This window comes from Danio rerio, chromosome 23 (assembly GCF_052040795.2).
Source record: "Danio rerio strain M-AB ecotype USA chromosome 23, GRCz13ab, whole genome shotgun sequence".
Taxonomy (NCBI): domain Eukaryota; kingdom Metazoa; phylum Chordata; class Actinopteri; order Cypriniformes; family Danionidae; genus Danio; species Danio rerio.
Genome location: NC_141043.1, coordinates 34,976,404 through 34,991,919, shown reverse-complemented (window position 1 = coordinate 34,991,919; position 15,516 = coordinate 34,976,404). Strand labels below are relative to the sequence as shown.

The window sequence follows — 15,516 nt, the reverse complement described above, 5'->3', positions numbered from 1 at the left end:
CAGGGTCGTTCTGTCTCGGTCTGAGGAATATGAGCGCGCACATTTGGATAAGTTGTGAAGGAGTAGCGGGGGAAATTCGTCAGTTTTACATGTCACACGCCCACACCAGGACGGGGCAAGCCCAGCGCCTGCGATCGGATGATAGTCGGTCGGGAATTCCCACCTACAGGCTCAGGTGTCTCCCAAGCGCAAACTAACTGCATTTCAGGGAAGAGGTAGGAGGAGGGGAATAGCGTCCTCGGCCCACTTTCGCCACCTATTTGCCTAGCCTGAGTAACACGTTCTGTCTCTTTACCACGAAAGCGTATGCAAATAGTCGTATAGCTCGATGCTTTGGACTACTGAGGAATTATGAGAGATGCCCCGGGACCACCACCGGTGATGATGTCACCGCTGGAATGCAAACAGCATTTGCATGAGTTGCAGAGGAAGAACAACTAGGAAGGGTAAATGCCTTTTTTTCTAAGCCAGTGGGATACACAAGGCAGAATTCCTCAGACTGACACAGCAGACAATACTTCGATTTTTTCCCTGCATTTCTGCTTTCTTCATGTTCTTTTTGCAAAGTCTGTAATGAGAAAAAGTCTGCACCGAGCGATGAAGGTCAACGAAACCACAGTATTTGTATAATGAGGGACTCCATCTTGCCATTCTGCTGACTAATGTGGTCTGATAGCTGTTTTAACAAAGTTATGATTACATTGCCTCTTGTAACAGTAATGAAATAGTTTGAAAAGCAGGAAAATGTTCATGGGCTAATGACACCACATTAAAGTGGTCGATATGCACCAGACACTTTCTTGTCAATTTCATTACAATGATTCAATAATAATAATACTTTTAATAATAATGTTAAAACTGCTAAATGAACTTAAACTTGTCATGTCATGTCATTTTTTATACAAGTCTCTGAGTAGTTATTGTAAAAATATAACATTTAAATGCAATTAATTTCAGATATATTAAATCATGTTGAGCATCACTTTTTATGTCACAAGTTGAGTTGAATTGAATTTAAAGAAGTTTATTAAAAAAATATATATACACATACATACAGTTGAAGTCAGAATTATTAGCCCCTCTTTATGTTTCAATTTTTTAAATATTTCCCAAATTAAAACAGAGCAGGGACACTTTCACAGTATGTCTAATAATATTTTTTCTTCTTATTTGTTTTATTTAGACTAGAATAAAAGCAGTTTTTAATTTTAGGGTCAGAATTATCAGCCCGTTTAATCTATATTTTTTCGATAGTCTATAGAACAAACCATCATTATACAATAACTTGCCTAATTACCCTAACCTGCCTAGTTAACCTAATTAACCTAGTTAAGCCTTTAAATGTCACTTTAAGCTGAATACTAACATCTTGAAAAATATCTATTCAAATATTATTTACTGTCATCATGGCAAAGATAAAATAAATCAGTTATTGAAACGAGTTATTAAAACTTATGTTTAGAAATGTGTTGAAAAAAAAAATCTCTCCATTAAACAGAAATTGAGGAAAAAATTAAACAGGGCAGCTAATAATTCGGACATCAATTGCATATACATCATCTATAAAAAAAAAAATAAAACACTGAACAAGCATCATTGTGGGAAGTAGAAAATTTCTGACTTCTGGTCTCCCTTTTCAACTCCTCCCTGACTACAGGTACTAATTCTTTCCAATTGGATACATCCAGCTAAAGTCAAACACACCTAATGTGGAAGTATAAAACACCACATGTCAGGGCAGCATCGCCATGTTTGTTTGAAATGCACTCTGCTACTGACCCTAAAATGAACCCCAAATCTCATTTATCTTTTGTTTTGCCCTTCAAATTAAATACGAAACATCTTCATTGTATCTTTGCAGGGAAGAAAAGCTATTTAATGCATGGTGATAATGCCACTGTTGCTGATTTCAGTTAACCAAATTACCGATAATGAAAAAAACTATTTGGGTGCTCAAAATGTCACTCAAAACGGTAAACCAAACAAAATTCAAATCTTAAAAATAAAACTCTTTGCAATGCAATTAACTAAGTGATGGGCAAAAAAAGGCAAAATAACATGCAGTTTTTTCTCCAGATGATGCTGTAGCTGGATGTATTAGCAAGTTAGACTTAAAATAATACACACATTTTTTAACGATGTTTTAAAAATATCTTTACATTTTCCCAATCAGCATGTCCCTTTATGCTGACATTTAAGTGTCTAATTTAACAACAACAAAAAGCACCTATGACGATAGATAAATTTTCCAGAAACTGCTAAGATTCTTCAGTTTGAAATATGAAATCATTTCAGGGTGCTGTTAAGGGGACTTCAAGCGCTGAAACTTTTTTTGAAATTCCAATATATACCCAAAATCAGGGGTCACCAACCCTGTTCCTGGAGAGTTACCTTTCTGCAGAATTCAGTCCCAACCCTGATCAAACACACCTGAACCAATTAATAGTACCTAAAAGCAGCACTTGATAATTACAAACAGGTGTGTTTGGTCAGGGTTGCAACTGAAATGTGCAGGAAGGTAGCTCTCCAGGAACAGGGTTGGTGACCCCTGCCCAAAATCATATGGTATGTGTAGAAATTACATTTACAGCTGTTAAAAAACCTCATTTAATTACAGTGTAAATTTTAAATCTCTTAAAATGTTACATCTTCTTTTTCTAGAATTATATCGAGATATCCAGTACCTGCAGCCCAACGATCTACTGTAGCTTGCTATATGAAGCCTCTTTTGGCTTGTGCTGCCACCAAGTGGTTGCAAGAAAAACACGTTTTACCATTTCTGTACTTGGTGAGAGATTTGACCACATTTTCTAGTTTGCCAAGTAAAAAGATATAGAGCGTAGGTAAATTTCCGCTTTTATTATTCATAAGAAAATAATCCTTTGACCAAACTTACGGCTCCAGTAAATAATCACAAACAGCTGTGTAACGTATGTGCCTCTTCTGTTCAACAGTTTGCTGTTCTTACTGGTAAACATGTGCCTGGGCCTTAACACGAACATAAAAACAAAACATAACCTAAAATACAGTCCATGTAACGACGCAGCTTTCACAGTTCCCTCCACACACAGCAAGTCAAATAAAAAACATTTAAGAGAAATAAAATAATAATAATAAATCATGAAAAACTAAACGTCCAGGGTATTTTCAATTTAAACCATCCATTGCAGATGGATCAATAAACAGTAAATGCTACGCTTGATCAGATCTCAGATCTGCTTAATTAAATATTTTCCAACACTGTTCTCCAGTTATTTCCCCCGTGAGTTGTTCATTCGTGGAGAGGTCACCTCTGGCTTGATATCATCTTCTGTTTCCCAGCCGTCCTCCTCCTCCTCCTTATCTTCCTCATCAGTGGAGAAGAGCTCGTCCTCAAAGAAGGATCCACCCAGTCCGTACTCCTGCATGTGAACTGACACTTCGTTGGACAGCAGATGTGGAGAGCCCTCGATGAAATCTGCAAACCTGTGTGCCAGTGCATTAAATCAAAATCCTTTATTTTTTACAAGTGTATTTGTTTTTTGCTCTCCTTAAGAATGATTCTTATGTTAAAGCCATGAATCGTTAGTTTTCCAAACCTTAAAATCCCCTAATGGGACATGGTAATGTAAAAAAAAGAAAAAGAAGAAGACATAAAACTTTCAATTCTTCAGCATTTTCACATATTGTTTTGCCCACCAACATTTCTTTTTTGTCTTTTGCCCTAACATACCTAAGTTATATTTAAAACTACTGTACTTCATTAACTGAGGGTTTTATTGTTTCAAGATAAACTACTGAGTTCTCAATTATGTAGTATTCGGATGCAGAAGAGCTTATTATTATTACCTCAATATTTCCATCACAGAAGTTTTGTAAGTGAACACATTGCTTCTCTGGAGAATGCAAAAGTCAAAAGCACTTAAACATACAATTCTTCCTCCAATTTAATGTCTTTCTTTTCTTTTTTTGACCATTCCTGTACCTTTAGGGCAGGGGTGCCCAAACTTTTTCTTATGAAGGGCCAAAAATCAAACTTGATTAAGGAGGATGGGCTGAAGGTAAATAAACACATCTATGACATTAAAGCTGCAATGGAAATTTCCTAATTTATTAATATTTAAGAATAGAAAAAAAATTCTTCAATCATATTAATAGATATGTTTTTTGTTTTACATTTTATAATAAACTCTCACAATAAAAACAAACACATTTATAACACAATGTTGTTCAAAAGTCAAGCTGAACCTGCCTTTGACTTGATTTGTTTGCTGTCTTGTGTGTTGTTCTCTATTTTTAAGTGACAGGATTTACATTAACAAAAATCTGATTTATGCACAACATTTAATTGAAATATTTTATTTCAGTTGACCTTTTTGTAGCTCAACAATTAAACAAACAAACAAAAGGTTTCATTAAATTAGAAATGATGATCTCTGTTGAAGACATTTGCCGCAACCTTCATTCTATTACTTCTTAGATAGGATGGCGGGCCAAATAAAAGGTTACCATGGGCCAACTTTGGCCTGAGGGCCCTATTTTGGGGATCTCTGCTTTAGGGGCTCTGCTTATACAGTATTGAAGTTTCTCTAAATAGAATCTGTATAACCACTGAGAAAAGTATTGGGTTATAGGCAGATTATAGCTATAAGTTTGTTACAACAGCTGAAAAATACCCATGGATCAGAATGCCTGGTAATAAGAACAATTTGTCAATCATCTGCTCTGATTCAATTTCCTTGTGCACATTGTTGCCTCGAACCATATTTATTAATACACAAGAACAAAGCTGAAGGATGCAAAACAATGATTTTACACAAGATGCAAACGATTCTAAAATACTCTGTCTTACCTCTTAGGAGACTGGAGCCTTGAGACTGTCTTCCAGGTGTTGAAATCAGGACTGCCACAGTATTTTCTAAGTTCCTCCAGAGCTTTCTGCGTCTCCACCTCTGACTGTCTCTGAAACTCTTCTTCTGTCAGCAGACGCCGTGGCTCCAGTTTCTTTGGCTTCAACTTGCTTCAGAGCATTCATTTAGCAAAAACACAGTGACTAAACTGCTCAACATGCATTCAAACACCATGTATCCTAGTGAAATACTCACTGATAAAGCATGAATGCTGTGTTAAAAGGGTACTCCAGGTTTTTAGAGCAGAAAGCAGCTATCATGATGGCAAAAGCCACTTGTTGGACCTGAATTCCAGCATAGACTAGCAGAAGGCCGAAAATCTGCAGCGCCCAGGACAAAATGTTGATACTTCGTTCCTCCACCAGAGGGCCATATCGATAACACACTGCAAAACTGATGAACCCGACCACAAAGACATAACCTAAATGTATGACATAATAAACAATAAGCTGTTTATGTGTTTCAGAAGCTAGTATAAACATAAATCAAGTCTTAACCAAATCTTTGAAGAGAGAACATATATCAAACTACTCAAAATCATTCAATAAACTCTAGAAAATATATATTTGACATTAAAATAATGTCAAAACAAAGAATGAAAATTTGAACTTTGGTTTTAATTACTTACCCTCAATTTCGTTCCAATCCCTTGACACCTTTGTTTGTTTACAAAATAAAAACTGTAGTATTTTAAACTAAATATGAGAGCTCCCTCATCTTCCATAGACAGCAACGGTCCTGAGAAACTGAAACCGCTGTAAAATCATTCCATGTGACTTCTTTGGTTCAACTGTAATCATATGAACCTCCAAGAAAACCTTTATGCACAAAATGACATTGTTTGCCAGTGCTTTTCATATTAGATAAGTCATATTAGATTAGATAAGTCGAAGTTTATTGTCATTCTTCTACATGTGTGGACATACAGAGTAATGAAATGTCGTATCTTGCGGGACAACAGTGCTACATAAATTACTCATAAATACAAACACAACACTTGACATAAGAGCCCTTTTAAAAATCTAGCTAACATATACTATAAGTGTTTTAGATTAAGGTGCACATTTACTACACATTTATTTTAGATTATGGTGCACATTTACAACAGGCAATACAACACTCACCTGTTGACTCTAATGGCTTTGTCAAACTGCCTGTATTATAACCTGATTTTATTTTATTTATTTGTTTGTTTATTTAACAGGGACAATACATTGACATTGTTATAAAAAAAACAACCGATGCAGTGTACATAGGGCATATTGCATGAAGCTTTTTTGCACCCATAGTGGCTGATTAGGCTTTACATAATAATGATAATAATTATAATAAATTATAATTTAACAGATTGAATAATAAATGTTAAGTCTTGTATTGTAAGTGATAACCTGACAAGGAAAAGAAGACACTGCTGAACAAAGTCATTTTTACAGCTTTTTTTGGTGCACAAAAGCGTTTGTGGAGCTTCATATTAGGGCTGCTTGATTATGGGAAAAATCATTATCACGATTATTTTGGTTATAATTGTAATCACGATTGTTCAAAATGATTATCCGTTGCAGTCAAAATTATTCGCCCTCCAGGGAATTGTTTTCATACATATAAATTATATATAAATATTTCCCAAATGATTTTAACAGAGGAATAATTCACAGTATTTCCTATATTTTTTTTCTTCTGGAGAAAAGGTTAATTGTTTATTTCGGATAGAATAAAAGGAGGTTTAAATATTTTGAAACCTATTTTAATAGCTTAATATTATTAGCCCCCTTAAGCATATATATATATATATATATATATATATATATATATATATATATATATATATATATATATATGTGTGTGTGTGTGTGTGTGTGTGTGTGTGTGTGTGTTTGAGTGTCTGCAGGTCTGCAGAAGAAACTACTGTTATACAATGACTTGCCTAATTGCACTAATTAAGCCTTTAAATGTCACTTTAAGCTAAATACTAGTATCTTTCAAAATATCTAGTAAAATATAGTGTACTGTCATCATAGCAAAGATAAAAGAAATCAGTTATTAGAAATGAGTTATTAAATCTGTTTTTCTTAAAAATGGGTTTAAAATAAATCTTTCCATTAAACAGAAATTGGGGGGAAAGGGTCGCTAATAATTCAGTGGGGCTAATAATTCTGACTATAACTGTATATATGCAGTTATTTTCCTCAATAGAATAAAAATATGAAACAAACTGTGGTTTAAGCATCTTCACAGTAAGAAAAAAATTCAGCTACAAAAGTCCTTCAGTCAAGAACAGTGAGTGATTTTCTCCTTTTGTTGTTTGATTAATGATAAAAAACAGGCGGCAGCAGGAATATTGCGCACTGTCACTTTAAGAATAGTGCGGCTCTAATATGGTTTCTCTTTCACAAGTCTTTTGATAATCAACTTGTTTGTTTATTACAGAAATGAGAGTTAATATGTGAATATTCACTAAACACAGCGCTCTGTCACAAAAGTGCATGTATTTGACCATTAAAGCGCTCACATTAAGATGGTGTTAGATGTGTGTGCTCTGCTCGTCTCCGAGGCTAAGCGCGCACACAGCAACAGTATGTACTCTTTTGCGCTTTTAATGATTCGAACGTACATCAATGAATGATGCGCATCCCGTGCTGCAAATGGTAAATTACAGTACATGCTTTTAGTCATTTTCATGTGGAGCTGAGCTTTGCAGAGCAACAAATGTGTACAAGTGGAAAGAGGTCGGTATATGATGCAATAATGTTTTATCTCGATTAATGTTTTTTTTTTTATATATAATCATTAAAAGCCAAAATCGAAATCGGATTTTCGATTAACTGCACAGCCCTACATCATATGAATACAGTTGAACCACTAAAGACTCATGGAATGTTTTGACAATGCTTTCTGGATTTTGGAAATTTATCCAGATCAAGTGTGCCGCAAGCCTGCGTTTGAGTGAAGGTTTCGGCCGTTAGATCGCTCCCTGGGGGCTGGCTGCAGTACAAGTCATAAAGCCCGCCTCCTCCGTGTTATTGAAGGAGACTTGAGCCCAAATAAAAAAAAATATTACACTTGCAATAAAATGTCCCGAAAGATAGTTCTGGTCGATTAAGGCACTGGTTATTGTGCTGAAATAGGTGCAGATCTTCATTTTTGTAAACAGTTTGTTTTTAGCAGTAATTTAATGCTGGGCGTGTCATCGTGATTGACAGCTGTGATTGACAGTTTCTCAAAGCGCGGCGTCTAAGCTTTGGCAGGAGACTGAAGTAGACTGAAATGTTATTATTGGATTTCTGTGTTATTTTACCATGACAAAATGAGTTCAGCAGTAAACTACAGTTTCTGACATACATGATCCTGGTGGAACACTGTTTATTCGCTAAGTTCAGGGCTTTTTTCGGGCTTTATTAGTTTGCTGATACACGCCTAGCCACCCAGATAGCAAAACACAGTTCCGGCTAGATTCTCGCCTGCCGGAGACTTATCTCTTAGAGCTCAGACTGACTAATGTTACCTCTGCTGGACCTACTCCGGATGCCTGGACTCACTACCCAATTCCAGCCCGAGTCAATCGAGCCAGATGCGGTGGCCGAGCGAGCAGGCGCTGCCGCATGCGAGCCGGAATCAGCCCGCGACGCAGCGAGTAAGTTATGCGCTGCGGCCTGGAGCTGGCGCGATTGAATATATAAAACCCTCATATTTGTTAACGTTATTACATCCATTTGTGTTGATATGACAGCAAACGCATGCTGAGAAGTTCGGGGGGGCGTAGTTGATTTTACATAAAGCGTTTGATTGGAAGCTCGACTCTGCTCATTTTCGCGGCTCCTCCTCTGGCTCCACCAGACAATCCTTCTGCGCATGTCTGGCTCCAATTTCAGCAGTCTTTTGCGACAGTTTGTGCCCGTCAAGCAGGCGTTTTGCCCTCAAGGCGTTCAATGGGAAAAAGGGCTGTCGCGTCGTCAATATTTTTTACAGTCATTGATCCAGACAATTGCCATCAATGGAGGATGAGAGAGCTCTCGGATTTCATCTAAAATATCTTAATTGTTGTTTTAAAGGTTATCGAATCTCATTATCAAAAATAATTCCAAGCCCAGGAAGGTTCATTTCTTAAAAGATTTAAAGGGCACCTATGATGAAAATCATCTTTTGTAAGCAGTTTGGACAGAACTGTGTGTATGTGTAGTGTGTCCACTGTCATATTGGAGTGATTTAAACCGCACAAGTCTTTTTTTTTTAAATTTCCTGACATCAAAATAGGAACCAAATCACTGTGATTTTGAGGCCCACTGCAATGTGACGCAGGAGTCTGGTTTTCCCTGCCCACCGAATTGATTGACAGGTGCCATGTCTCCATTATAACATGTCTCCACATGTCCACAGAATATTTTTTGCAACGAAACTGGGATTAAAACACATTACAACTCTCTGTGATCAGCTGCACCTCAATAATTAATATTATAGTTGAAAACGTTATAGGACAGTGCATGTTTGTAATAGAGACAGTAAAATTGCTAAGAAATAATCGCTATAACCATCACGGCCACATGGTGTCAGTAAACGTGCATATTTGTGTGTGTGTGTGTGTGTGTGTGTGAACTGGTGACTCATCGTTTCATAAAGGCTTGAATAAACTCCACCACAAATACATTAAAAAAAACTTAGTTGGTATTTTTGACTAGTGACCTTATTTCAGCTTCATCCATGTCTGTCTCTATCACTGACTGCTGTTTATCTGATGTAACGCATGAGAAGCAGTCATGCACTTTGAATCGGTGGGCGGGGAGAAGCAGCTCAGACACTACAATGGACAGATTCTGGAGGTTAAAACAAATAATTTGATGGGTATTGTACGCTGAAACTTTACAGACGCATTACATTTCGTAAAAGCGGTAAAATAGGTGGCCTTTAATGTTCTTGTTGCAAGAGATCAATTCATAAGAAACACAAAAGGTTACATTCTGTTTGCCAGTTTTTATACAGGCATACAAACCGATGATGAAGCATCGTCTTTAATCATTGGTCTAAACAGTTTGTTTGGTAGAACCCTATTGATCACATACTCAACTCTTTGTCAACACTATATTCCTGCAAATGGCACATTCCAACCATTTAACTGATTAAAAACTGCAGTTGCGCATGTGATTGTATTAAGAAGCACATACATTTATAACATTAATTTTGGGTTTCTTTGAAAATTTACATATATAAGAAGAATATAAATACAATATATAGAAATTGATCAAATTAATTTATCTAACAGCGAACTTTCAGGGGATTGGAATGACATGAGGGTGAGTAACTATATAATAACTAACCCTTTAATTCTATTGTTTTATCTTAATCAACAAATCTTTCTATCAATTTGCCCAAGATTTAATTTTACAAAACACAGCCTAATGTTTTGTTGTTCTCTTACCGATAGCCAGATGCCAGTGATCTGTAAGTATCACTTGAAGATTCCTAAACACCAGCTGGATGATGTAGAGCGAAAACGACCAGCCGCCCACCACCAGCATATAGAATGGGCTTTTCTACAGGCCAAGAAAGGAGGGATGTTGACAGGTTAGGAGATTATTAATAATATGATAACGATAAGGATGTTTGGTACACAGTGCAGAACTTTTTCCTACCTTGGGTAAAAATCTGTAAACGATAAAGATGAGGATGAGGAGGGAGGCAATCATACCAGTGCTCATGCCAGCGGAGTAGTGGAACACTTGACTTCTACAAGACCAGTTGAAAGAGGTGAGCACAGAGAGTTATACAAATAATGTGTCATATTTATTCATGTTTTAATGCCATATCAGCAGCATTGGCTATATTCACGGCAAAGCCTATACTAAACAAACAATGTATAACATATAATCATATCAATTTCTTAATAAACATTCTTTGAACAAAAAAAAACATCCAAATAGCAGCAACACTGAAAAGAGTCATTTACAATCTTTTAGTTTGATTAAAGATAAATATTCAAATATTCATCCAGAAGACACCATTTCAAATATTCTAAAAGCCAAATATTCTTACACAAGTTACAAATAGGTTTTTCTTTTTTCTTTTGTTAATGTGTTATATAACCTAAATTGTACATAGTCAAGTGTAAAACTCAGTGAAAAGAAGAGCACAATCTGCCAAAAAGAGCACTAATTTTGATTCCTGATAAAGTATTATTATAGATTACCTGCTTAGAACATCTGCATAAAAGAACAGCAACACTCCAGCCAGAAAAACCAAAAACAGGTAGATGTCAAAATCTACAGCAGGAAAAAAAAAAATCTATGTCAGTCCAAAACAATAACATTTCCCAGAACATATCAAGAGCATGAAGAAACTATTCAAAGAAATGTTCACACAATTTCACTTTAAAAAAAACCCATGACTTTACAAACCATTCAGCCGACATTTCAGTAGTTACATTGTGTACAAAGACCGATGAAACTAATATATACTATACACTCATTTTGGTGCAATAATCAAGGAACTTTGCTGACATACCATTGCTAGGTAACTAGGTGCTTGTGTCTGCCATCTTGACAAATCGCATGTTTAAATATGTTTTAACATCTCTTGTCTTTTTTACATAATGCTGGTTAATGTACACGGTCCCAAATAAATCATTAAACAAAGTAAATAGCGCAATGTAATAAGCATGGGCTGGTATAAGTTTCTGACGCTGTTATAACCTTGGATAAAAATATTCACAGTTTCACGTTACTGTTTACTGCTGTAAAATAATTTATTTTTAAATATCTTACTGAAAACAACAAATTTTTTCAGCATTTGACACAATATATTACATTTTAGGAAACAATTTTAATATTTTGGAGCAGTAAGCATATCAGGCTACATAATTAAAATAAACCATTGACTCCTACTATCTTTATTAGCTTCAAAAACACAGATTTCCTTACAACACATTCAAAAAACCTTACATATACCTTAGAAATCATATTAAAAAAAAAGGTTGTGGTTTTAATAGCTTGACTTTTCTAAACTGCAGTAAACCTTGAAGTTGGTTATTCTCCCATGCCCACTACATAATATCATCACGCCTGCTGCAGCCATGGTAGAGCAACAAAGTTGCTTGAATATAATGCCAGAATTAGTTTAGTATAGTATAGTTTCTAACCATATCAACAAAGAAAATAACAAAATTTGTAGCTAAAATTGTGGTCATTAATGATTGATAAAATGAAAGTCAACAACTTCTAGCACTTTGATTTAAAAACAAAAAGATAATAAAAAATAAAATAATACTTTGGGTTTATTGGGGATAATACTTTGATGTTTTCTGAAGTAAAATAATCGGTCAAACATTATTTACAATATGATCAACTGCATTCTAGTCTTCATGGACTGTACGAGGCAAAATTGTTTTATTTTACATTTTGTATAGAATTAAACATTTTTAAACATTGACAGAGACTTTTATCAGTATTTCTAAAGAACTGTAAAATACTTGCTTACACAATATTTTTTTTAACCTTCTTTTCTAACGTTCTCTGCGATGTTGACATTTGCATGGAATTGCTCCGTTATTATTGTTAACTCAGTTCATCTCATTCACAGCTGTAATTTTTTTTCAATTGCCAGTTGTATTTAAGGAAAATTCACGCTAAATAAAAAGTGTTTGATAAAGTTATGTTTGGCTTTCGACACATTATTTAAAATATGTGGTTCAGAAATAGCTATTCATTTTTTTGTCTTTTTGGTGGGGCCAGTGAAAATTTTGACAGGGCAAGTAAAAATCTGAACCACTGGCCCAGTTGGGCCAGTAGAAGAAATCCTTAGTGTTGAACCTTGTAATAGTAATAAAACAGCTATTTATTTTCTTTAGTCTGTATATGTTGTTTATCTTTTTGTTGTTTAAAGTACGGGTAGCTAGTGACTTTCATTTTATGAAGACCATGATTGCAACTTAAAGTCTGCTTCATCTTGGATGACCCGAGGGTGAGTAAATTAAGAGCAAATGTTCATTTTTGAGTAAATTCTCCCTTATTTACAGAGCTCAGCATAATTGAGTACACCACAATTTAAAAAATTTACATTTTGATCAATTTCTCAGTGAATAAGGGCAATATGTTTTAGTTCATTTAAACAAAGCAGATTTATTAAACAGATATATTTATTAAAATAATATTTGAGTCACCAAACATATTTAGAAACTAAAAGATAATCCAATAAAATAAAAAAAAAAATATTGCAAAAAAAAAAAAAAACATAAAATAAAAAATGAATACTTTTTTTTTTTTTTTTGCTTTTCTTGATTCTTTCTCTTTCCAAGAGATGGGTTGCGGCTGGAAGGACATCCGCAGCGTAAAAATGTGCTGGATAAGTTGGCCGTTCATTCCGCTGTGGCGACCCGAGATTAATAAAGGGACTAAGCCAAAAGGAAATGAATGAATGAATAATTTTTCCTCTTTGTTCAATGTGTATTTAATATTTTTCTATAACATATACATTTAGGTGTACTAGTTTTTGGACAGTTATTGTAAGTTATTTTGTGAAATTAGCTCCAGATTTGGCTTCAGTACTGGCTAATCTAATGTATATTATGCACAAATGTAATATTGTATAATTTCCTATTAAAAATATGAATTCAGATAGATTTGTGAGGGATGTACTTGTTTATGCTGAGCACAGTATATATAACCTGTAATTTAATGTAATCAAAATGACCAACACAATCGAGCTTGTCCATTTGTTTGGACTTTTTGTCATTCTTTTCAACTCACGTCGGCTAGGTTGTACCGTATAGAGAGTACGGCTTTCTGAAGGGTCCACTCTGAAGCAGGTCTTGTTGTTAAACAGACTGACACTTATGGTGGTCTCATTGGTCTGTTCGCGAACAAAATACTGCACGAGTTTCCAGATGCTGAAGTGCTCGAGCTCCTTTAGGTCTTGCTCATCATTGACCACCGTCACTTTCAGCTTTGTAGTGCTCCACACTCTCACCTGCCAATCAAATAGGAGGGAGGGGCTCAGTTTTGAAGTAAAGATTGATAATCACGTGGAGTTACAATAGTTTGAGTGTTTTACCTGTATTCTAGTCCATGTTTCCCTCCATCCGGGTATGATGGTGTTGTTGTAGCAGAAATGTTGCGCAGCTTGTACTTTGATTTCTTGTCCATCTTTAATTTCAATGATGGGACGGCTGGCACCTGCACAAAGATGAAAATGAAAGTGAAAATACATGTACGTATATATACACATATTCATATCTACATATGCATATTTTCATATTAAAGATAAATAACGACATAAGCAATGAGTTATGAAATAATGTTGTATTCGGAAGTTTAAACACATGGAAGTTTTCCAGAATGAGTTACTGTGTTAAGAAAATATTGTATTAAAATACCAAATAAAGACCTAAACCAAACACGTTGACAAAGAAAGAATAAGAAAAGGCATTCTTTATCAAAATAACTTTACTGTTATGATAAGTTTGATTTACTTAACGTTAACGTTACATATACTATCTTCAGTAAGCTAACAACATTTAGCTTATTAAAGTCCTTAATAATTTCAAAACCGTAAATACTACAATATTATACAGTATAGCATATCTAACTACTGCTTACCTGACGTTTGAGAAAAAGGAAATAAAAACAACACAGCAGTTAAGATAAGTTTCAATCTGACAGTTTCGATTGTTGTTGAGACACTTTTGTATTTCATGAATCCCGCCATGATGTCTTCTCGCGTTTCTTCGACGGTCGAGTAACGTGTTACCGACGAGACTTGCGTGTGGAACAGTGTCGCCTGCAGTACAGGAGGAACCGCCGCGTCTTATTTTTACTTCTTCCTCTTGTTTTGCAGACTAATAATAAGTGCATTATTTATTTTTTTCTTTTCGAAAAATTTCTCTAAAAAGTGATTATGTACTTAATGCTTGTTAAATAATGGTCTCTAATTAAATTTGTTCTGAAAGTGTTTGATAAATCTGGACACTGCAACCTGCCAGTGTGTTTTGATGGGCTGTTTGACCATGGACCTGAATGCCAGTTGTAAGTGTAAAATATGTGGAAATTTATATCTATTTGTATTTTATATTATGTATAAGCTTTCAATTTCTATTTTTAATTAATTTATTTTTTTTACATTTTTTTGTTAGGATAGGACAAAAAGGCATATGTTTCACGCATGCAACCCATCACTGGAAAACACCCATTTACTTCTGCATCCACCTATAGTGTACGTCTTTGGACTGTGGGGGAAACCCACGCGAACACGGGGAGTACATGCAAACTCCGAACAGAAATGCCAACTGACCCAGCCGGGGCTTGAACCGAGCCAATTACTAAATTGCTACTTTACTAAATGTCTTCATCAAGCTTTACTCTATAGTCTAATGATTTTTGCCATAAAATACAAATCCTTTTGACTCATGATTCATTTTGGACTATTCTCACAAATACTTAGCCTTAGCTGGATCAAATGGCGTTTCAGTGTGGAGTTTGCATGTTCTCCCCGTGTTGGCGTGGGTTTCCTCCAGATGCTCCAGATTCAAAGACATGCGGTACAGGTAAATTAGGTAGGCTAAATTGTCTGTAGTGTATGTGTGTGAATGAATGTGTATAGATGTTTCCCAGTGATGGATTGCAGCTGGAAAGATATCTGCTGCGTA

At 35.3% G+C, this 15,516-nt stretch overlaps 1 protein-coding gene across 1 annotated transcript; it reads right to left on the bottom strand.

Moving 5' to 3' along the window:
• Positions 1–2,593: 2,593 nt before the first annotated feature.
• nemp1 (nuclear envelope integral membrane protein 1) lies at positions 2,594–14,675 on the bottom strand. Its single transcript, NM_001316731.1, is given in 9 exon segments — positions 2,594–3,465; positions 4,832–4,999; positions 5,085–5,310; positions 10,300–10,414; positions 10,514–10,607; positions 11,068–11,140; positions 13,622–13,841; positions 13,926–14,047; positions 14,471–14,675. Coding segments are annotated over 9 exon segments (1,341 nt in total). The 5' UTR covers positions 14,580–14,675; the 3' UTR covers positions 2,594–3,251.
• Between the last annotated feature and the right edge of the window lie 841 nt (positions 14,676–15,516).